At 36.6% G+C, this 24,094-nt stretch overlaps 1 protein-coding gene across 1 annotated transcript in view; it reads left to right on the forward strand.

The window, feature by feature from the left end:
* The window catches only part of Ddx10 (DEAD-box helicase 10), a 118,092-nt gene that overhangs the window by 71,195 nt on the left and 22,803 nt on the right, over positions 1-24,094 (forward strand). The window contains exon 16 of the mRNA XM_042682879.1: positions 1,668-1,724. Within this exon, the coding sequence (XP_042538813.1) occupies positions 1,668-1,724 (57 nt within the window). The remainder of the gene's footprint in view (positions 1-1,667; positions 1,725-24,094) is intronic.

Genomic DNA, 24,094 nt, shown 5'->3' on the forward strand with positions numbered 1-24,094 from the left:
GAAGAAAATAATCACAGAAGGAATACAACATACCTAGTAGCTATTTGAATTTGGAGGTTTGTTTGCTTTGCATAGAATTTATATTTACTACTGTGTAATCTGAAGCACTAAAAACTGAATCTGTAGACTCCGGACTCCTGTATTCTTTGTACTGATTAGTGTTTAACTCCTTTTGAGATTTTTTTTTTTTTTTTTTGGGTCTGGTTGTGGGGCATGAACTCTGGGCCTGGGCGCTGTCCCTCAGCTCTTCAGCTCAAGGCTAGCGCTCTACCACTTGAGCCACAGCGCCACTTCTGGCTTTTTTCTTTTTGCTTATGTGGTGCTGAGGAATCGAACCCAGGGCCTCATGCGTGCAAGGCAAGCGCTCTACCACTGAGCCACCTTCCCAGCCCTCCTTTTGAGATTTTTACCACTCATATTCTTAATTTATCATAAAGGAGTCTGTATGTGTCAACAAGGTGTATATGTGATTCTGTCGTCAGAGTGTGGATTAAGAGTAGTTTTTGAATTTAAAGCCATATATGCATATGAAGCACTGTGAAGATAAATGAGTGCCCCACAGAGCTATTGTTTCCTCATATCAACAATAGATTTAATATAATGATGACTCATCAGTATATCATCTTACAATCCGACAAGAAAACAACTTACTGTCAATTTACTTTTTATATTAACATAATAGTTCATCAAAAGAAACAACATAATATTAACTAGGAATTAGGGATTAAAAACCTTTCGTTGACAGATTATTTTTGAAGATGGTAATAGTTTTCTAAAAAATACTTTAAAACTGCATTCATTTTTAATTTTAGCTAGGTTGTTTCATTTTGAATTTTACTTTTTCTTACTTAAAAAACCTCAGTGTTTCTAGTTTGTGGTGGTTCATACCTGTAACCTACACTTGGGAGACTGAGCATGAGGATTGTGATTTCAAGATGAGCCTGGGCTACAGGCTAGGAAGACCTTTCCTCTGATAAACAAAACAAACAAAATCTTATTTTTGCATTTTAATTTATTTTATGGCCAGTGGAAACTAATAAAGAATTATAAAGCAGCTTAATAAAATAACATGTTTTATAAGAAGGACTTTCAATTGTTTTCTGAGATCGTATTAACAATCTTTTAAAAATCTAGGTTGAGGAGTTCATATTTCTTTTTATAAGTTCTATTTCAAAGGATAAGGAAAATAGTCATGATTGAATTTTCTCCTTTTATTCAAATATAGCTGTAGTTGATTGTGTATCAGTCTTATATATTGTGGAAACCACTTAATTATATAATTTTGTATAATTGTATCAAGTTTTACAACATGTATTTTCCTATTGTTTCCATTTTAGATTGAGTTAGAATAAATACATAAGAAATGCATAGCGAATAAGTGGTATAGTTGGGAGGTGATTCCAGATTGATTGACGTACACTTAGTGATTGTGAATAAATAATAGGTATTTTATGAATAGTTATTGAAAAGTGAATATCAAATCTCATTTGTAAGTTGGCTTTAAAAAGTTATAGTGATTGTGTAGTTAATTTTATATCTAAATAGAATGTCACTAATTTTCTCTTTCTAATTTAAAAAATTTTAAAAAGTTAAACTAGTGATTTTGTAGTTAATTTTATACCTGAATAGAATGTCACTAATTTTCTCTTCGTTTTTTTCTCCTATAGGAGAAAAGACTGAAAGAAAAGGAAGCCAGAAGAGAAGCCAACAAGAAACAAGCAAAGGTAAGTAGTTTTATCTTTATAAATATATATGTACATATTTATCTATTTCTAAGTAGATTTTTTGACAATTCTATTAAAGTGTGAGACAAAAGAGGATTTATATTTTAATAAGGGCAATGTTTGTAATGTTGAAATAGATTTTAAATTCCTATCTTTTCAGTATACTTTTTGTGTATGTATATAGCAGGATATTCCAATTGAATTTAAGCTCTTGTGGCCTCTACATTTTGGTTCACTTATTTTCTTCCATGATGCAGAATGAAGAATACCTAAGATGCTTTGTTGGGCTTTGCCTTACTCCCCTATCACTTTTTCCTATTGTATTTTTGTCCATTAAACACAGAAGATGGGCTAGGCTTGATCAGATTTTTAATTGTTGTTAAAAGGTGAGTTGCAGTCAGATAATGAGTAAATTTCTTTTGGGACAATGTTACTGTTTCCCTTGCTCTCTTAGTTTTTCCCTCCCATCCTCATTGATCAGTTTTTTTAGTCTGTATCACATTTAGATTTGTGGCCTCTTAGGACCCTGTTGCATTAAACCCCTGTTTTAATTGAGTCCACAGAATCTACATGAATTCACTCTGTACCTTCCACCATAATTATACTCTATAAACAATAATGTTCAGCCTATCTATCTTTCCATTTACAATTACAAATGCCATCCATGTGCACCTATGAATTTCGCCTGATGTGTTTGACACTGAAAGTAATTCAGCTTTGTATTCTGTATTCTGTATTTGGCCTTGAACCAAGGCCAAGTAATATATGTCATTTCTCATGCAGAATCTTACTGTGCTATGCCTGACTAGCCATGATTTCTTCTCAGCAGTTAGGAAAGCTTCGACTCCCTTGAGTAAGCCCATAATCTTCTTTTGTCATTTTTTTTCCATACTGGTCAAAGCACTTCCAGAACAGGTCAAAGATGATAACTCATGCTGTAGTTCTGAAGTGGGAAGCAATGAAAAAAACGGCAGGAATTTGTTATTAAGTGTCACTCTGTCTTCAGTGGCACCTGAAAATGAAATCGCCAGCATGTACATCCTACTTCTAAAGCAGGAGGAGATTTCTGTTTATGCTTTGACAATTCAGGGGTTGAAGTCTTGTGGCAGGGAAATTGGGTCTTAGGGGTTGCAGGGGATAAAAATTACTGTGCTAGGTGGGGATGTGAGGTAACTGGGACAGGGCTCTTGGATCATGCACAAGGGCCCTCTCTATCCTTGTCTGGCGAATCTCGACCCCCAGACTTGCCTCGAACCCCCTGCGTGGCCAATGCTATCTTACCAATGTAATCCTGTTAAAAAAAAAAAAAAAAAAGGAGGAAATCTGTGGGGAACACAGGCAACAAAGATGGCGCTGAGAGGGAGTTGAGTGGGCAGAGCCCAATTTACTGTAGAGCACATGGGCAGCAAAGATGGCGCTGAGAGAGAGTAGAGTGGACAGAGCCCAATTAAGGGCATAACGTTCAGGGCGTAACCAGCCCGGGAAAGCTTAGGTGCATGACAGGGTGTGACCTTGACAGTGATTGGTTCCTCTTCCTCCCTATGCCACCAGCCCTTTTTGGCTTTAAAAAGTGCTGCTCTCTGTTAATAAATGAGTTTTCTACCTGCTTGGAAAAAAAAAAAAAAAAACTAAAGAAGAAAATCTTAGCCCTAATGAAAGTGTTTACATAGAAATAAGCCTTTTCTTGGTTGTTGTTTTACTAAGAATCTCACATCTCGATTTAAGAGAGAGGAAAACTATAATCTAGAGATCAGAGAAAGCCCTGTCATTGTATTTCCTTTGTACGTATTTATGCAGTTTGTACTTCTAGTTTACCTTCGTATCTGTGGAGTCTGTGCAAAAGCTCAGCCAAGAACAGTCAAAAGTGTAGTTAGGGCTATGGTGATTACATGAATACTGAATAAGTGCTGGTTTTGGTATAGCAATTATTTATTTACAGTGCACATTGCATTGGTTATGGTAAGTAATGTGAAGATTAAAAGTATAAAAAAGTAATCCGGAGTAAAAGTATATGGTAGAGAGCTGGTAGGAGCACTCTAGCTTGTCTATTATGCAGAATTTGATCTCCAGCACCACCAAAAACAAAAAACAATAAAAAGTATATGACAAAAAAAAAAGACCAAAAGAAAAAGTATATGAGCTGGTGCCGGTGGCTCACGCCTGTAATCCTAGCTACTCAGGAGGCTGAGATCTGAGGATTGGGGTTCAAAGCCAGCTCAGGCAGGAAAATCTGTGAAACTCTTATCTTTTATCACTAGAAAAAAGGAAGTGGTACTGTGGCTCTCAAGAGGTAGAGTGCTTGCCTTGAGCTGAAGAGCTGAGGGATAGTGCCCAAGGCCTGAGTTCAAGCCCCTTAGCGGACCAAAAAAAAAAAAAGGGTATATGAAAGCAGTGCATATCTTCATGGTATTCATTGGGTGTCCTAAAGCCAGTTTCTCTTGAATTTTGAGGGAAGACTGTTCACTATAGTTTGTTTGTTTTCCTTGTTGATACTGTATGCTAGGTCTTTAATAATAGCTTGAGAAGTGAAAAATTACTGTCAGCCTTGAGACTACTTTCTGAATTTCTCTTCTTTGATTCTCCTATAAAACAGTGTGAGCATTTGGTTGTAATATTATGTCATCTGGAGAGATAAACTCAAGAGCATCAGTATTATTTGGTTGTAATATTATGTCATCTGGGGAGATAAACTCAAGAGCATCAGTATTAGGGTTTTGCATTTGTAAAGGCCCTTCCTTCTTCCCTCTTCTACTTCCATGTTTGTCCTGGGGTTGTTTATTTCTGACATGCAAGAAAGGATAACTCATTTCTGAATACTCCACTGAGGATTGTACTGATAACAAGAAGATGAGGCTGTGCAGATGACATGGCTTTGCTGCTCAACCTGAACTTTAAATAGACAAAGTCAATGTTTTGTTATTTTTCTGAATAGTTTAGCTACCTCCATCTCCCAGTGTGCAGAGAAGGGAGTCCTCTAGTCACAGTGATATTACCAGAGGGCTGAGTGACCACTTTAGAGCCAGGATTCAAACATTCCTCAAGATGCTCAGGGCTAGCAGCAGTGACAGGTTTGTGCTTACTGAAAAACCTCAAAAAATTAGCTTAATCCAGCCTTTCATTACCTAACTTCTTTTCAAATGGAAGTAATAGGAGATGAAGGCTCTCATGGCTTTTCAGATGTCCCTTTGAAACAAACCCAGAGTGTACCTTTGAGAGGGTTTGATCTGTGATGGCTAAGAAGAAATACATGACACATATTACCAGGCTTCCCTACAGTGTGCTTTCAAGGGTTGATGTGACTTAATTTCAGAGAAAACTTTATCTTTTCTTTAAGCTCCTTCCTTAAACATAATTGTTCTGTGGCATGAGGATGTTACCCTGTGAGGCACTTTGTTCAGATTCAACCTAGTTTAATTCCCTAAACTGACAAGATAACCAGAAGATATTTGAACGATAAAAAAGTGATGTTTGTAGACTTTGTAAGCCAGCAAGTAGACTTGCTTGTTTAATGCTATTTTAAAGAGTCAGCACAAACTTTCCATCTTGTTTCCTGCATCATGCAGCAGCTATCATGTTATTATGTGAGAGGAAATAATACTTTGTAAAATTTGGGAGAAGCATTTCAATGAAAGTTAGTGAAATTATTTTTGTTTTCCAAAGTGATAATGTGAATTTTTAGTTTCAGAAGTGATGATGAATACTGCTTATCCCTTCCTTGGCATATTTAGAGTGTTTCTAAGAAAAATTGCTTTAGGGTAAAATAGTGGGAATGGATCTCACAGGAACCCAATATAGCATTTTGTTAAAAGGTATATCTGAGATTTGTCTAGAATATATTATGTATACCATCAAAAATGGAAAGGAATCATGAAGCTGAAACTTAAATGAAGGTTTCCTGGGTATCTGATAATTAGTATTTTGGGAGTTCTTAGCAAAGAAGTGTTTGGGAATGATGGAAGTGGTGACTGATCAGGATGCATTGTGCATATAAATGGTTGTGTTAAATTGAAACACCTTTGTACAACTGTGAAGATAACAATACAGTGAATTTTCAAAAAGATAAGTTTGGACTTCACAATAGAACTACTTCTACTTTAGCCAACAGAATGTCATATATTGTTATAACTTAGAGATTTATACTGAGATCTGAAAAACTAGTTTATGGTGGTCAATAGCCCACATTGTCTTTTGGGTTCAGAGAGGTTACATAATCCTGGAAATACAGCTTTGTTTCATTATTTACCTGGATTTCCTGTGGCTTTGATGGTCAGAAGTGCTTGTACTAATCTCTGGTGGATGGAAGGCTTTTGCAGAAATGTAAAGAAAGGAACAACAGTGTTGAAATTTGAGGAAATAGATCCTCAGAATTATCTAAGGGCTGTGCTGCTTTTGAAAAGGAAGTAGGATTTATTAAGCCAAACTGTAATGTTGAAGCTGAATACTGCCTGAATGAGCAGAATGCAGTAGAAAGTTCAGAGCCACTTAAACCTTCAGAAGCTCAAAGTTGCCTTGAATATGTTTTAGGTGATACTTATAGTTTGATTTTTTTAATTGTAGGAAAAAACTAAAAATTTAAAGTGATTCACATGTTGAATTATTTTATACACAATATAGATCTTTTACTTTTAACATCTTTTTAGATTTAATTACTAGGTTATTTTCTTTACCTAACAATAATTGTCTTAGGAAATGATTCTTAGATACCTACAGTAATTTTATTATGAATGGAGAGGTAGTTTTGAAGGTAGTTATCGCAGAATGGGAGGTCTGAAGTAGAAGTTGGGTAATAGAGTTTGGATAGGCTTAAGAAGTGCTTTCAACTGATTTTCTAAGTTATTGATCTTTAATGACCTTTTTTTTGGTAGCAAACCAGTGAGTATGAAACAAAGCTAAATGTGTTCATTTTGATGTTTTGTTTTTCCTATTTTTTGGTGTGTAAGGGTGTCCTTTCAGTTATAAAATAATAACTTTCCAAGTCATTATTACTTGACAATGTGAAAAATCTCACATCCGTCTTTAAAAATACTTTTGAACTTTTTCTGACCTACCCAATTCTAGAATGAGTATGGCATTCACTGACCTATTCCACTGGTTTTAAATATTATATTGTGTGACTTCAGGGTTCCTCAGGGGTGTTTCACTTCTCCTGGGAGAAAGAAAAGAGGGTTATGAGCATAGAGCTCTAGGTTTCCCTTTTGTCTGTAACCAGAGCAGCTTCTTTTCCTCCCCCCCCCCTCCCCCCTACGTACTGAACTTCAAGGGGAGCTTTTCCTTGAAAAAAATTGTACTTAAATATGTGCATTTCTCAACATTTGAATATACTAATTTTCCTTACATTTTACCGGATGCTTATCTGTTGAATGATTATCTTACATTGAAAAACTATAAATTAATAATTTGTGCTATTAATAATTACTTGATATATTAGTATATTACTTGGTATATTAGTACAAGCCTTTATACTTAGTCATTTTTGGTATTAACTTATTGATTTTTTTTCATGTTTTGAGGCAGAAATGGCTCATTCCACTAGTCACTTGCCAAATAGGTTCCTGAATATACTCATTTGGTTTCTAAGTGAATTGGTCAAAATAAATTAATCATTTTTTAATCATCTTTAGTGTTCTGTTGAACTGCAATAAGCACATTCCTGCTGCTGTACAGCTTCTACCACTATCTGTGCTTAGAGTTCTTCTGTCATTCCTAATAGAAACTCTGAACCATTACTAGAGCTCTAGAGCCTTCTAAAGAAAAACTTTTGAAAACTGTTGTATTACAAATCATGATTCAGCAGACAAGGAAATGAAGTCTTAACTAATAAACCATTCTTCAAAAGTCCTACAGTTAAAGAATAGCAAAATTAGGTTAGAACTTGGGTCCCTGTATACTTAGTTTATGCTTAGGTGTATGCTTTTCATCTGACCTTACATCTTCCTACGGTAATGCAGTAAATACCAAGTAGCACTAAATGAGGTTTAGGGTTTTACAAAATGTCTTGGATCTTATATAAAAGTACAATAACTTACCAGTACTACTGTGTTTTAACTCAACATTAAAGCTTGTAATACTGAAGTCAAGTAATACTGAAAATTCCAATAGTATCAATGGTAAATTTACCCAAAGATTTAAGTGTGTAATTCTTTTCTTTCTAGAATAAATCAGAGTTGTAATAGCAATGTTAGTTTGGGGGTATAACTTTGGGGATAAACTTTGACTCTGTTATGTGTGCTTATGGAGTAACAAAACTTTATTGCCTGCTCTACTTAAGCCATAAAAACTTATCTTGGAGGGAACCCGTTAATCTAGTGCTCCAAAGAGTCTAAAAGTTACTACTGGCTGGCCTAGAGAAATTTGTCCTTGGCAGAAATAACACATTCCTCAAATGTGACTGAGAAAAACTTGCTTTTATTCTGACATCTTTTTCTTCCCCTAAGGAACTAAATTTGAAAATGTTTTGTAACTAATAAGCTCCATTTAGATGATATTACTGTTGTTATTATCAGTAACATTAAGTGACATTAAATCTTTGCTGTATTTTCTTGTTCTGAGGAAACATATTGCTAGGTGTCTGTAATGTTTTATACAGAAAGCTTTTCCTGAGAATTACTTGTATATTTTGGGATTCAAAGATTACTTTTTTTGATGAGAACTCTTGAGTTTGTTATTTGTATAATGTGCTGATGTAGAAGTTCTGTAATATCATGTAGTGTTTTGTTCTTTGAGAGCATTTTCACCAAGATCCTTTCTGAGCAGTAAGTTTATGAAACAAGTGTAAGTATTGTTGTTATACACTATTTAAAAAGTTTTGGTATAGGAAAGCTAGAAGGATATATGTGGCTATGTTCCAGATGTTCCACAGTACTGGACTAAGAAACTGCTAATAATCTAGTAAATAGAAATCCCTTGAGAGCAAGAGAAAAAAGAGATATTTGTTGCCTTTATGTATGTGAAGAAACTGAGGTTTAAGGAGTCAGAAATCCTTTGTCTTAAATTTGTAGCCATAGTTAGGAAATAAGCTCTGTTCTTACTGCTAGATCAATGAGTAGGAGAAAAAGCTCAGCTGGCCTTGAAAATCTGAGCAAGAGGTAATGATAGTGGTAGGAATGGAAGGGAAAGGTTGAGTGCAGAATTACAGCTAAACCCAAGTAACTGTGAAGAATTTACTTTTATATTGAAAGCCATGCACGTATACCCTAACCCCTGATTCATTCTTTTTCGAGATTCTTTGTTTGTTTTGGTGATGTTGTAAAATTCCAACCCATTTACCCAGCAAGGCCAAGATATAAAATTACCATTTTGCTGTCAGGATCTGTGATAGTTTTCATCACTCATCTTCTGTTTGGAAGAAACTGAATTGAGAGCAGTTTTTCATTGCTTAATGTTTAACATACTGATATTTAAACTTCAGAAGCATATTGTTTAGAATAAGGCATGTCAGCAGGTCTTTTATCAACTGTGAGTTGGTGAAGATGTGCCTGAGTCTTCCTTTTTGGTATAGCTTATTCTGTGTTTTCACAGCTAAGGTTTCATTAACATCTTTATTTTGAGTGGTTTCTTATTATTCTGAAAGTCATTCCATGTAGTGTTGTCTCAAATATGATATACAGACTATGGATCATCATTGGCCTTCAAGACTGTTGAAATGAGTGGTTAAACTATAAAAATCTCCACTTTGTGCATTTTGATCCCCTGTAACTTTGCCAAAAGTACTTCTTACTCCAACAAAAAAGCGATAAGCAGTTTTAAAATAACACTCTCTGTAAAGTGGATTAGTTTTTCCAAAGATTTTTACTGACACTAGCAGTTGAGATTTTTATCTTCATATTGAAAATTTTGGCAAGATGTGGATATTTATTAGGAGAAAGCTGAACTTAAGAACCACTAGCATTTACATGCTTTTCTTAGCTAGAATCCTGAGAATCATGTTCACTGTCTCAAATACTCAAACATGTTATTTATCAAATTCTTGTGATTCTACATTTAAAACTCTTTCTCAAACTAAATATAGTCCAGATTTCTTTGAAAGCTGATTACCTTTTCTTGTGGGAATTCCAGTATATCCAAATTCAGACTTGAGATTTTAGTCTCCTACATATGCCCTTGCCCATCTCAGAAAGTGATACCTAATCCTTTAAGTTTCTACCTTCATTCTTTGAGTTAGTTTCTTAGGAGAAATCTTAGAGATACTTTTGGCTCTCATTTTCATTTTCTGCTATAGTTATCAGAAATTGCTATTGACTCTACCTTAAAAGTAGATCCAGAAGATTTGGTGCAGTTAAAGATTTGGTGTCCTTTTGTCAATATTGATATGCTAATGTTGGTTTTTCATTTTCAATAAATATATCGCAAACTATTAACAATAAGAAAAACCTATTTGGTTTGAGTACATAGTAATTCTGTAATATCTTGGAAATTTCCTGTACAACTATTTGAATGCAAAACTATTAAAAATAGATTCAGAATTCACTCATTTTATAACTTTGATCCAAGTCACCATTATCTCTAACATGGACTATTAATTCTAGTACATGAATATTCTTTCTTTTATGTTTTCCCCTATTATTCTTACTTCATGTAGTATTTAGAGTGAGCCTTTAAAAGTAAAAGTAAGTAAAATTAAGTCATGTTGTAGCAGTTCTTTGTTCAAGCACAACCAAGGACTTCTCTATTTTAGTCATAATAATCAGATTCTTTGTCTGATTTTATTTACTACTGTTCTGCCAGTTAACTCAGTTCAGGTTCTTTGATTATTCCCCAGATTACCAAGTAAATTCTGGCCTTTGCTATTGATACATCACCAGATAGCTGTGTAATAGGCTTCCTTACTCCCTTTAGATTTCTGCTAAAATGTGATTCTAGTACTGATGCAAAGTATCAATTTTCTCCTACCCACCCTGCATCGTTGCCTTTGTATATTTTTCTTCTCAGTATCTATCCCTCCTAGATAATATGTAAGTGTGTAATGGCTTCTTGTTGCTTGCCTTGTCCCCGCCAAGGTAACGCCATGAAAGGACAGGGATGTTTTGTGCAGTGTTGTATTCCAGTTGCCCAGGCTGATAGCTAGCAGATAGTAATGATTCAGCATAAGAGTGAATAAAGCGTAACTGCTTAGATAACTTTCACTGTGACATTTCTAAAACAGTGAAAGCAGAATTATAATATGTTGTTTATTTGAAGGCCCAATAAAGTTGAGGATATTTCAGGCCTATTTTGGAGGAAGAACAGTCGGATAAGAATGGGAGAGGTAAAAAGCAGTGATGCTGGGCTCAGATAGGAATTACTACCTATGGGCAATTCTCTAACATAATGTTACATACTATAGTTGATCTCCTTTATTATTTAGGGTGACCAAATGTACCATTTATACAGGGCTTTTGGAGATTGAAAGGCTATGCCATAAACAGTCACATCTAATCAACTGGTCCAGGCCAAATCCAGGCCATATGATTAAAGGTAACTCAAGAGAAGTCTGCCTGATGTATCCTGATTTCTGTTGGGGATTTGGAAATCTGGAACACATAAGCTACTGCATTTTTTTTTTTTTTTTTTATTGTGAAGATACTATACAGAGGGTTACAGTTACATGAGTGAGGTAATGAGTACACTTCCTCTTGAACATTGTTACCCCCCTCCATTGTTTTCCCCCTACCATCCCCTCCCTCCCTACCTTCCCCGAGGTTCTTTTTTTTTTTTTTTTTTTTGATTGTGATTAAGTGATTACATAATTTCCAGAATTTCACAGTATTGTGGAATAATGATGCTCATTTAAAGTCACAAGTTCATTCTAACTTTCCTGGAGCAAATTGTCTATCACACTCTGTAACATATAATGGTGTTTACATGTTATACACCATACATGTGATCAGCAGTATGGGGATATTTAGTAGTGGTTCGACTAGATGAGTGGGAGTTCTTTGTTTCTTAAGTCCTGTTAGTTTTGTCGTATCACCTAACATTTTGGATTTAGCATCCACTTATCGGGGAGACCATGTACCATTTGTCTCTTCGTTCTTGGCTTACCTCGCTCAACATGATTCCTTCTAGGTCCATCCATTTCCCTGCAAATGCCATTATTTTGTCATTTCTAATGGCTGCATAATATTCCATTGTGTATAGATACCACAATTTTTGGATCCATTCATCTGTGGTGAGGCATCTAGGTTGTTTCCATATCCTAGCTATTGTGAACAGTGCTGCAATAAACATGGAGGTGCACGTGTCCTGGTGTATTGGTTCCTGTTGTTCAGGGTAGATGCCTAGAAGTGGTATGACTGGGTCGTAAGGGAGGTCAATCTTTAGCTTTCTGAGGACCCTCTAAACTGCTTTCCAAAGTGGTTGTATAAGTGTACATTCCCACCAGCGGTGTGATAGGGTTCCTCTTTCTCCACGTCCCCTCCAGCTTTTGTCGTTGGCTGATTTGTGGATGTGGGACATTCTGACTGGGGTAAGGTGGTATCTCAGGGTTGTCTTTATTTGCATTTCCTTCACCACCAGGGATGATGAACATTTCCTCATGTGTTTCTTTGCCATTTTTATTTCTTCATTTGAGAAGTCCCTCTTTAGTTCCCTTGCCCATTTAGTAATTGGTTTGTTAGGTTTGGGAGGGATTAGTTTCTTGAGTTCCCTGTATATACACGATGTTAACCCCTTGTCTGATATATTGCTGGTAAATATTTTTTCCCAATTAGTTGGTTGTCTTTCTAGCTTGGTTGCGATAGATTTAGCTGTGCAGAAGCTTTTTATTTTAAGGTAGTCCCATTTGTCGAGTCTCTCCAACTTGTTGTGACCCTGGGACTCTGTTCAGGAAGTTCCTTCCTGTGCCTATTAGTTCAAGTGTTTCTCCTACTCTGTCCTGCAGTAGTTTCAGAGATTCAGGCTTAATGTTAAGATCTTTAATCCATTTTGAGTTGATGTTGGTGCATGGTGATAGGCTGGGGTCCACTTTTAGTTTTCTGCATATGGCCGCCCAGTTTTCCCAGCACCAGCGGTTGAAGAGGCTGTGTTTCTTCCATTGTATGTCTTTGGCTCCTTTGTCGAATATCACCTGGCTGTAGGCCTGTGGATTTATTTCTGGATCTTCTATTCTGTTCCATTGGTCTTCGGGTCTGTTTTTGTGCCAGTACCATGCTGTCTTTGTGATTATAGCTCTGTAGTAGAGTTTGAAGTTCGGCATGGATAGCCCTCCCATATTGTCTTTATCCCCTAGAATTGTTTTGGCTATTCTAGGTCTTTTGTTGTTCCATATGAATTTTTGGACTGTTTTCTGTATTTCAGTGATGTACGTCATTGGGATTTTAATAGGAATTGCATTGAATTTGTATATTAGTTTGGAAGTATTACCATCTTTACTATATTAAGTTGGCCTATCCAAGAGCATGGGAGGTCTTTCCATTTCCTAGTGTCTTCTGCAATTTCTTTCTTTAACTTTTTATAGTTCTCATTAAATAGTTCTTTTACATCTTTGGTTAGGTTAATTCCTAAATATTTTATTTTTTGTGAGGTTATTGTGAATGGGGTTGCTCCCTTTATTTCCCTCTCTGCTTGTACATTGTCAGTGTACAGGAAGGCAACTGATTTTTGTGGGTTTATTTTGTATCCTGCTAGTTTGCCGAAGTGATTTATGATTTCTAAGGGTTTGGGGATGGAGTTTTTGGGATCGTGAAGGTATAGTATCATGTCGTCTGCAAAAAGGGATAGTTTAACTTCTTCTTTCCCTATGCGGATCCCTTTAATGTCTTTTTCTTGCCTTATTGCCCTGGCTAAGGGTTCTAGGACTATGTTGAAGAGGAGTGGAGACAGTGGACATCCTTGCCTTGTTCCTGTTTTTAGGAGGATTGGTTGTAGCTTTTCCCCATTAAGTATAATATTGGCTATTGGTCTGTCATAAATGGCTTTTATTGTTTTTAGAAATGTTCCTTCTATTCCTATTTTCTCCAGAGCTTTTAGCATGAATGAATGTTGAATTTTATCAAAGGCCTTTTCTGCATCTGTGGCGATAATCATGTGATTCTTGACCTTGGCTCTGTTGATGTGTTGTATTACATTTATTGACTTACGTATGTTAAACCATCCCTGCGTCTCTGGGATGAAGCCTACGTGGTCATAGTATATAATTTTTTTTATGTGTTTCTGGATTCTGTTAGCTAGAATCTTGTTAAGGATCTTTGCATCTGTGTTCATCAAAGAAATTGGCCTGTAATTCTCCTTTTGCCTGGTTTGGGGATGAGTGTGATATTGGCTTCGTAGAATGAGTTTGGGATAGCTCCCTCCTTCTCTGTTTCTCTGAAGAGCTTGAGGAGTATGGGTATTAGTTCTTCTTTAAAGGTCTTATAGAATTCTGCTGTGAATCCATCTGGTCCTGGGCTTTTTTTTGTTGGAAGACTTTTGATAGCTTCCCGTATCTCGTTATAGGATATTGGCTTATTTAATTGGTTTACTTCTTCTTTGCTCAGTTTGGGCAACTTGTATTTCTCTAAAAATGCATCCATTTCTGCCAGATTTTCTTCCTTTAGAGCGTATAACTTTTGAAAGTAGTCTGTTAGAATTATTTGGATATCTTGGGTATGTGTTGTGATTTTTCCCGTGGCATCCCTAATCCTGTTAATATGGGTTTCCTCTCTTCTTTTTTTAATTAATCTTGCCAACTGGCCATCAATTTTGTTTATTTTTTCAAAGAACCAGCTTTTTGTTTGGTTTATTTTGGTTATAATTTTCTGATTTTCTAATTGGTTAATCTCTGCTCTTAATTTGGTTATCTGGCTTCGTCTAGTAACTTTAGGTTCCATTTTTTCTTGTTTTTCTAGCTCTTTTAATTGTAACATGAGATTATTTACTTGGTCTGCCTCCATTCTCTTGATGTGGGCACTGAGGGCAATAAATTTGCCCCTCAGGACTGCTTTTGCTGTGTCCCACAAGTTTCTTTGTGAGCTGTTTTCATTTTCATTGAGTTGTAGGAAATGCTTTATTTCTTCTCTGATCTCTTCTGTTACCCAGGCATTGCTAAGGAGTGTGCTGTTCAATTTCCATGTATTAGAGAAATTTCTGCGGTATGCTTTGTTATTGAGAGCTAGCTTGATTCCACTGTGGTCAGATAGGATACAGGGGATCCCTTTGTATTTGCTTAAGTTCCTTGCATGAACTATGAAATGGTCTATTTTGGAGAAAGTTCCATGAGCTGCTGAGAAGAATGTGTACTGTGTTGTTTTAGGGTGAAATACTCGGTAGATGTCAGTTAATTCCGCTTGAAGTATGGCCTCACTTAATTTGGTAGCTTCTTTGCCAATCCTCTGGTTGGTAGACCTGTCCTTTGGTGAGAGTGGCGTGTTAAAGTCTCCTAGTATTATGGTATTGGGATCTATTTTATTCTGTAAGTTTGAGAGTGTTTGTTTAACTTATCTGGGTGCACCAATATTTGGGGCATATAAGTTGATGATGGTTATATCCTCCTCTTGGATTGTTCCCTTTATTAATATGTTGTGTCCGTCCTTGTCTTTCTGTACTGATTTTAATGAAAAGTTTATTTTGTCAGATATCAGGATAGCTACACCTGCTTTCTTACTGGGGGCATTTGATTGGTAGATCCTTTTCCACCCCTTCACTCTGAGTTTGTATGTTTGGCTGAGAGGTGGGTCTCCTGAAGGCAACAGATGGATGGGTCTTGTTTTCTGATCCAGTCCTCAGTTCGTTTTCTTTTAATTGGCGAATTCAGCCCATTTATACTAAGAGAAAGTATAGAGAGATGCATTGTTCTCCCTGCCATTCCTTTTTCCTAAGTTTTTCTTCTTTCCTTTCCTCCTTAGACTTTGAGTAATGCCTGTCTGGGGCAGGTCCCAGTTCCTGGTTGCTTTCTTCAGGTTGTGCCCCCCCCTCTTAGAATTCTTTGTAATGCTGGCTTAATGTTTATGTATTCATTTAGTTTTTCTTTGCTATTAAAAGTTTTTTTTTTTTTTTTTTGCTCATTCCCTTTCCAATATTTTCTTTACTGATCATACTAGTGCTGAGAAGATATATTTCCCCCACTGTTTTAGAATTTGTAAGAAATTTTGACTTCTCTTTTTATATGACTACCCATTGTCCCTTATCCCTAATCTGTTTTCCTCCTTACCAGTCCCACAAATTAATAAAAAGCTAAAAATCTGGAGTTTTGATAGGTGGGCTTTTATGTGTGCAAAGGAGTTTTCATGAAGTACTAAGAAAAGCTCACAAATGGTTTTGATGTTAGCAATGACTTATTAAAATAACTAACATCCTTTGTGACATTTTGATTTGCCCTACAAGTTAACTATTTTGCAGTTATTTAGATTCTTTCAAAGAACTCTTTGTTCTTGAAACTTGAATTGTCAAATGTTCCTTGTGGACATCAACACTGATCCACTGTTACATCAACAAGGTAAATCACAGATGAGTAAGATTGATGATTAATTACAATTAAAGTCAACTTAATTTTAGTTGATTTTTCTATTAAGTGGTTATCTTCATTGAATATTCTTTATGATCATTGTGTTCTATTTTAGCGTCTGTAAAACAAGCAGATTGTTTTCAGCTCTTAAGAGAAAAGCAAATTGGCGTAAGCATAAAATACTTAGGAAAACATCCTTCAGTCCCTTAAAATTACCACTTATGTAAATAAGTTAGCGTAGGGGTAAGAGGATGGAGGCATAGCACACAAAAAATATTTTGAGTTGCACAAAACCGGGAACACTTTGGAATAATATTCGCCCCAGGTTTAGACAGCTTTGGTTTGCAAAACAGACTTGTTTTGACAGCAAAAATATGAGTCCATTTTGCTTCAGTGTACCAGCTTCTGAAGTAACTTCTATTATTTCTGGCACCATTACCATTCTTTTTCTCTTAGAACTTCTAAGTCAATTGTGGTACCTAGCATGCAAGTGTGTATATGTTTGAATTTGAGAACTTATTTGTCAATATTTCTCTTCTTTGTGCAAATACAAATAAATTTGTGTGTGTGTGTGTCTGTCTGTCTTGAACTCTGGGCCTGGGCGCTATCCCTCAGCTTTTTAGCTCAAGGTGAGCGCTCTACCACTTGAGCCTTAGCAGCACTTCCAGTTTTCTGAGTGGTTTGTTGGAGGTAAGAGTTTCACAGAGTTTCCTGCCCAGGCTGCCTTTAACCGTGATCCTCAGATCTCAGCCCCCTGAGTAGCTAGGATTACAAGCATGAGCCACGGATGCCCGGCACAGATAGGTTTTTTAAAGATGCTAATTCATTGATGCCCTTCCCATTTCTCTTTGTTTTGTGATCATTTCCTTTTCTCTTCATGCTTACTTCCCTTCCCTTCCCAGTCCTCTCTGTTCTCATACTAGAATTAGTGGTTTGGTTTGAGAACAGGAACCACAGCTCAGAAGGAAGGCTGAAATGAGATCTAGGAGTAAATATAAAATAAATATCTTAGGTATAATTCATAGTTTAGTCATTGTAAATACATAGTTCTTCGTAACTTTTTGTTTTTTTTATTTTTTGTTGGTGATGGGGCTTGAACTCTGGGCCTAGGCGCTGTCCCTCAGCTCAAGGATAGTGCTCTACCACTTGAGCCACAGTGCCACTTTCAGTTTTCTGGTGGTTAATTGGAGATAGGAGTCTCATGGGGGGGCTGGGAAGGTGGCTCAGTGGTAGAGCGCTTCCCTTGCATGCCAGAGGCCCTGGGTTTGATTCCTCAGCACCACATAAGAAAAAAGCCGGAAGTGGCGCTGTGGCTCAAGTGGTAGAGCGCTAGCCTTGAGCTGAAGAGCTGAGGGACAGCGTCCAGGCCCAGAGTTCAGGCCCCACGACCGGACCAAAAAAAAACAGAAAAAAAAGAGTCTCATGGGTTTTACTGCCAGGCTAACTTTGACCTGTGATCCTCAGAGCTCAGCCTCCTGAATAGCTAGGATTATAGATGTGAGCCACTAGTACCCAGCTCTTTGTAACTTTTATGGACTCTTAATTGGAAAGTTATCATTGCCATTTTTTGTTAGTATAATCCTTGTAGTATTTAAGTTTGGAAAAATTTAATTTTTTTTTAGAATGGAAAGTTGACCTATTGAATACTTTTTTTTTTTTTCCCCTCTCTCTCTCTGGGGCTTGAACTCAGGGTCTGGGCACTGTCCCTGAGCTTTTTTGCTCAAGACTAATGCTCTGCCACTTTGAGCCACAGCATCACTTCTTAATTAGAGATAGGAGTTTCATGGGCTTTTCTGCCCAGGCTGGCTTCAAATTGTGATCCTTAGATCTCAGCCTCCTCTGTAGCTTGGATTATAGGCATGAGCCACCAGTGCCCAGCGTTTTGTGTATTCTCTTAAAAAGGTAAACACAAATGTCCTAACTGCCTAAATATCAAACCTGAGGAAAAATTGACACCTTGTTTCTGATACTGAACACTTGATACTGAACACTCTTTTCTTGATCCCTGTGGGAAGAAAAGATGCAGTTTCAAACCTTTGTTCTTTTTTTTTTTTTTTTTTTTGCTGTCAGCTTTAGATCTCTGGACTTTCTATACCAGATAGGTCAGAGAATCTGTCTTCCTGTCTGTCTGCCTATCTGAACATCCCCTTTATGAAGAAGTATACCATTATGGGACTGCTTTCGTACTCAGTCTATGATTGCCTTTGTCTTATGACATTGTGTTGGCTATTTCAACAAGGAAGCCTTTTGTTATCCTAAGAACAATCCATTTTTGACGCATTCTTTTGTGCTTTTGTCTTTTTCATGAATTCTTTTCATGAAACTTCTTCCAGAGAAGTTGAATGATTGGTCACCTAAATAGAACTTATACTTTAAGGCCCTCATAATTTTATTTGTCCTAGAATATCCTTTAAATGTTTTGATTATGATACAAAGCTGTCTAATAAGAAAGTGTTTTTGTATCCTTTTATTTTTAACAGACACAGAGTATAGGGCATCAGTTCCAAGTAAATATCATTATTAGTCTTTCGTACATCTAGGTATTAGACTAAATTCGATCAAGCAGTGTCTTATCAATCTGTTTTATTCACATAACCCAAAAGATTTGTTTCTGTTAGGTCTTTTGCCTAGCCCCAGGTGGTGTGCTTATTTGACCCGAAGAAGGACGCTCTGTATTCTAATGTGCCAGATAGCTGAGGGTCAGAGGGACGTTGCTTTTCATGATAGTGTCTTCATAAAAGTAGGAACAGAATTTGCAGAGCCACAGGATGCACGGTGGTATCAGTGGTTTACCCAAACAGTAGGAAAGTACTATATGTGATGAGGATGAAAAGTTGGCTAGTGGAAAGCTTCATGACAGTCATAACCACTGAGCAGTGAGATGAGCTTTCTCTTGTGGGAGCTGTGCTGGGCACCTCCACTTTTCTATGCCATTCAATTTTCACTAGCAGGGATTTTTGTACCCACTGGGTCTTTGGACGAGACAGATTCTCAGGACTTTCAAGATGCTCAAAAGCTCATAAGTCTGTTGATACTTACTTTGAGAGTAATCAAACAAAGCAAAAAAACATGTTACCTAGCAGAAAGCTATCTTTTGTAATGACAGCTGCTTTGAAAACAGGTATTCTGAAATGTTGGGAAGTTCATGAAGATAGTTTTATCTCTTTTGTAACCAAAACCTTCCTAACATCCTGACAAATTGAGCCTTATTTGATATTTTGGAAGTTAATTTCTGCAGACCCCACCTCCCAGTCCTGAAGCTTGAACTCAGGGCCTGGGCTGTCTTTGAGCTTCTTTTGCTCTACCACTTGAGTCACAGTGCCACTTCTGGCTTTTTCTAGTAGTTTATTGTCGATTTAGTGTCTAATGGACTTTCCTGCCTTGGCTGGCTTTTAACTGTGGTCCTCAGATCTCAGCCTCCTGAGTAGCTAGGATTACAGGCATGAGCAACTGACAGTCAGATTTTTTTTAACTGTCAGTGTCAGAGTGCTAGGGCCTGAATTAATGAAGGACTTCAGCTGAGTTCTTTGTTGGTTAGCCCAGAGCACAGTGGTAAACAGTGCTGCCTCTAAGTTAGGTTGTCTGGCTTTGCATAAGTTATTGAAGCCCTGTTACCTTTCATTATAAAATAAAGATAATAATAGTGCATATTTTATAACATTGTTTGAGGGATTAAATGAGATGACTTAGAGTTGATATTTTGTGTTAACATATTATTGTGCTATTTAAGGTACCCTACCTGAAGTTAAATGATAAACAATCCATAAAATGTGATTATTTAGGAAGAATCTTTAAGATAGTTTTGTGTTATTTTGAGAAATATTGTTAAACTAAGAAAAGATATATAGTTTCTATGACTTCATTTCTACAAAGGAAAAGACTGGCAGACCTGTCAATCTAGGCTGCCTGCCAATTGACTTAATTATTTTATTTTTACTTCTCAGTTTTTGTGCCAGCCCTGGGCCTGAACGCAGGGCCTAGACGTTGCCCCTGAGTTTTTGTGCTCAAGGCTAGCACCTTACCACAGCACCACTATTGGTTTTCTGGTAGTTAATTGGAAATAAGAGTTTCATGGACTTTCCTGCCTGGTCTAGCTTTGAACTGTGACCCTCAGATCTTAGCCTCCTGAGTAGCTAGGATTACAGGTGTAAGCAATGGCACCTGTCTGACATAGTTATTTTTTAGTTCTAGTGCATGTATTTTTAAGATTGGACTTCATGTATTTTAGTCTTTAGTCTTTACTGTGAATGTAATGAGTCATGGTTTGAAAGTGCAGATCTAGGTAGAGGGGCCAGTGGGTCACAAGCTTTTGAAAGATTGAAGGTACTTCTAATCCCATTTTCAGAACTCCCTGTAGCCCGTTTCTTGTCATCATGGAAGAACAGTTTTAGGGGCTGTAAATCAGAAGGCTCTCTCAGCAAGAGATTTGTTGTTCTAGTGTTAAAGCTGTTATCCAAATGCCTCTCACAGCTGCTGCTGTGCTCAGTGCACAGATGCACAGTAGTGCCTATGACATTGTAGTGGTCATGCAGAATAAATAACAGGTAGTCTCTAAGGGAACAGTTTGAAAAGGGGGAAGGGCTCTATTTAAATAGTGGGAATGTACAGCTAAAACCCTGCCAGATGTTGCTGTTAACTACAGTAGCAACAGTATCAGAAGTATGTTGGTTAGTGTCTTACTACTGTTCTTTGCAGTAAGGTGGCTGAGTATTAGTGTTGTATTTGTAGGAATGGGAAGTAGACAGTGAGTGTGGCGAGGCTAAGTGGTTAATTCCTAGTAGATATTTATTTTCTTATTTTCCTATAGTCGATCTACAGCTTATTAGCCTTAGGGAAGGTGATTTAGCACAGCTAAAGCTGATAGGTGCTCTAGATTGTGTAATGTTATCAATAAACCTGTGATGTCCTATTCTACAGGTTTTGCAGAGGAGGGAAAGAGAGCCTCTGAATAGTTCAACATTAGATTGAGTCATAAAAAGTTACTAATACCTAACAAGTTCTTACTGAGGTAAACAGTTAAAGCATATGATAGTTTTATTTTTTCCTTCAGTGCTGGTGGCCCTGTGCAGGCTGGGTATATAGTCTCCCATTTGAGCCCAACTGCTCCACTGGGTACATGGTAGAATCAATTTAGTGTTTCTGTCACTGTTGGCAGGTATCTGAGAAGATCTGTGAAGAGAGGAAAGAGGTATTTTGTAGATTTTAAAGATTTCAGTCCATGGTTGCTTGACTCTTGCTTTGGGTTTGTGGTGGCACAAATACATTATGGCAATGGGGTGACAGGAAAGGCTATTTATCTGATAGTGGCTGGGATGTAGGCAAAAAGGAAGGTCATATTACCCCAAAGACCTAAATTACTTCTTCTAGGCTCTACCTCCTAAAGTTTCTGCCATCTTCTAATAGTGCCACTGCCAAGCCTTTGACACATGAACTTGGGAGAACACTCAAGACCCAAGATGCATCAGCATCAAAAAAGTATCATTATTGATTTTGATCCATTTTGTGCTGTTTTTGGTGATTTGACTATTTGAGAATAGTCTTTATACTCCTTTTTCTTGTCACTGTGTTACAACTGACAGTTGTTATTTTCCCTCACCAAATAAGGAAATTAAAGTTATACAGATTATGTACCCAGGTATATGCACAGATCCAAACCCTTTTTGTCCTATATACCACATCAGTAGAACCAATGGTTAGAGGACTGTAACTGGAATAGTTACAGAGAAATGGATATTTTATTTGGCTCAGAAACTGCTTAGGAATAGAAAACATCATTGACTTTAAAGTCATTCTCTCCTGGATTAAAATCCATTCATTTACTAACATATGATTAAGAAGCCTTTTCTTAAATTATCTGAGCCTGTTTTTTTTTTTTTTTTCATTGTTAATATGGGTTAAGTAATACTTAAGCCTTAGAATTATTAAGAAAAATAGCTTTTTTGGATCACGTTAACCCTTGACATTGAAGAGCTTCTCCACAAATTTGTTTCCTCTCATATCATACTTCTTCAAAAAAAAAGGAATTACACTCTTGTCTTGATTTTTATTATAGAAATTACACTAATGACCAGAGTGCAAATGTTAAAACATAGCACACCTCATTGTAGTTTTTTTGGAGAGATTTCCATTTGTGTTTGCATCACTGCTTGTTGTGTCCAAATAAAAATCTGAAGTGCTCTTTATGAAGGAGACTCTTGGTTCAATAATGGTTAGTCTAGTCAGCTCCCAACACTTCATTATTTTCTTAGGTTCTTAGAAGAGGTCATTTGTCTTCCTAAATTTATAAAAATAGGTTAAAAAACTTTAAATTCGGTACTTCTGTAAGTTTGCTTTTCCCCAAAACTGAAATATTAAAAAAAGAAAACTAAAATGTTTTGGTGTCCTTTTGTGGAAAGTTGCTGTTTATAACTATTGCTTGGTGGCTTTTTTTATATACTGTAGTTTTCAAAAGGCTATTTTCAGATTAAAGCATGGTGCAAATTTGAATATAAATTATTTATGTGGTAGCTTTATTTATATTTTGATTCTTTGAAAGTAATCAGCACCAATTTTTTTTTTTTGTGACCAAACTCTAGACATTGTTCTGGATCAATAAAGTATAGTAAATTATATATATATATATATATATATATATAATATATATAAATTATATATATATATTTATAGTTTCAAAACTCAAGCTGGGCACTGGGGCTCATGTCTGTTATCCTAGCTATTCAGGAGCCTGAGATCTAATGATTGCTGTTATTCAAAGCCAACCTGGGCCTAAAAGTCCCCATGAGACTCTTTTTTTCCAATTAATCACTCAAAAACCAGAGGTGGCACTGTGGCTCAAAGTAGTAGAGTGCTAGTCTTGAACAAGAGCTCAGGGACAGCATCCAGGCCCTGAGTTCAAGCCCCATAACTGACCAAACAACAATAACAAAACACTCCCAAAACCCCTGTGTCATACTTTTAGTGACAGTATAGAAAATACAGACCCGATGAGATTTCAGAAGTCTTCTTTTACATTTATTTTTTAACCACAATTTATAGCATATTGTTATAAGATAGTTACTGTAAAGAGTTTTTACTTTCTAAAATGTTTGTATAGAACATTCTGTTAGAAAAAAAAAAAGAACATTCTGTTAGGTATTTATTGTGTCACTAATAACATGATTAACTTGGAGAATGGGGGAGGTGTCCTCGGAAGGCAAATTTACATTGTCTACATTGATATGTAAGAGCTCTGGGTTTCATAAGTTTGTGAACCTTGATTAACATGGCTATTTACTGTGAAGATGCTGTGGAAGATGCTGTACCTCCTTGACTTAGAGAAAATTTTTGTCTTCGTATCTGAGAAAAAGAAAAGCATAAATCCCATTTTTTTTTTTTTTTTTTTTTGGCCATTTATTGCAGTTTTCCAGAATTGGAAAAGGTCGGATTGTTTGAAATGAAACAGCTCAAAGATAATAAATTTACATCAAGAAAGTTTATTAACGCACAGCTGGATGAGGCTAGTTTCTTCTTATTTCTGTTTGTGCCTTTATGAGTTTGTGCCCTTTTCTCTTTTTCTACCTCACATGTTTACAGAAGAAGGAAGATACTTAAAAGTTTTTGTTTTTGCTCTCTACTTACCTGAAAATAATTTCTAAGATAAAATACTAGTATATAAAATAACCAAAATGCCCAAATACCAATACCTTTGAACCACCATATTATTATTAAAAACTAACCATATCAGATTTATATGCAGGACAAGACTTTAAAAAAACTAAATATAGGGGCTGAGAAGGTGGCTCAGTGGTAGAGCGTCTGCCTTGCATGCATGAGGCCCTGGGTTCGATTCCTCAGCACTACATAAGCAGGGAAAAAAAAGCCGGAAGTGGTGGTATGGCTCAAGTGGTAGAGCGCTAGCCTTGAGCTGAAGAGCTGAGGGACAGCGCCCAGGCCCAGAGTACAGACCCCACGACTGGACCCAAAACAAACAAAC

This window comes from Dipodomys spectabilis, unplaced genomic scaffold (genome assembly GCF_019054845.1).
Source record: "Dipodomys spectabilis isolate Male_0828 unplaced genomic scaffold, ASM1905484v1 ptg000076l, whole genome shotgun sequence".
In the NCBI taxonomy this organism is placed as follows: domain Eukaryota; kingdom Metazoa; phylum Chordata; class Mammalia; order Rodentia; family Heteromyidae; genus Dipodomys; species Dipodomys spectabilis.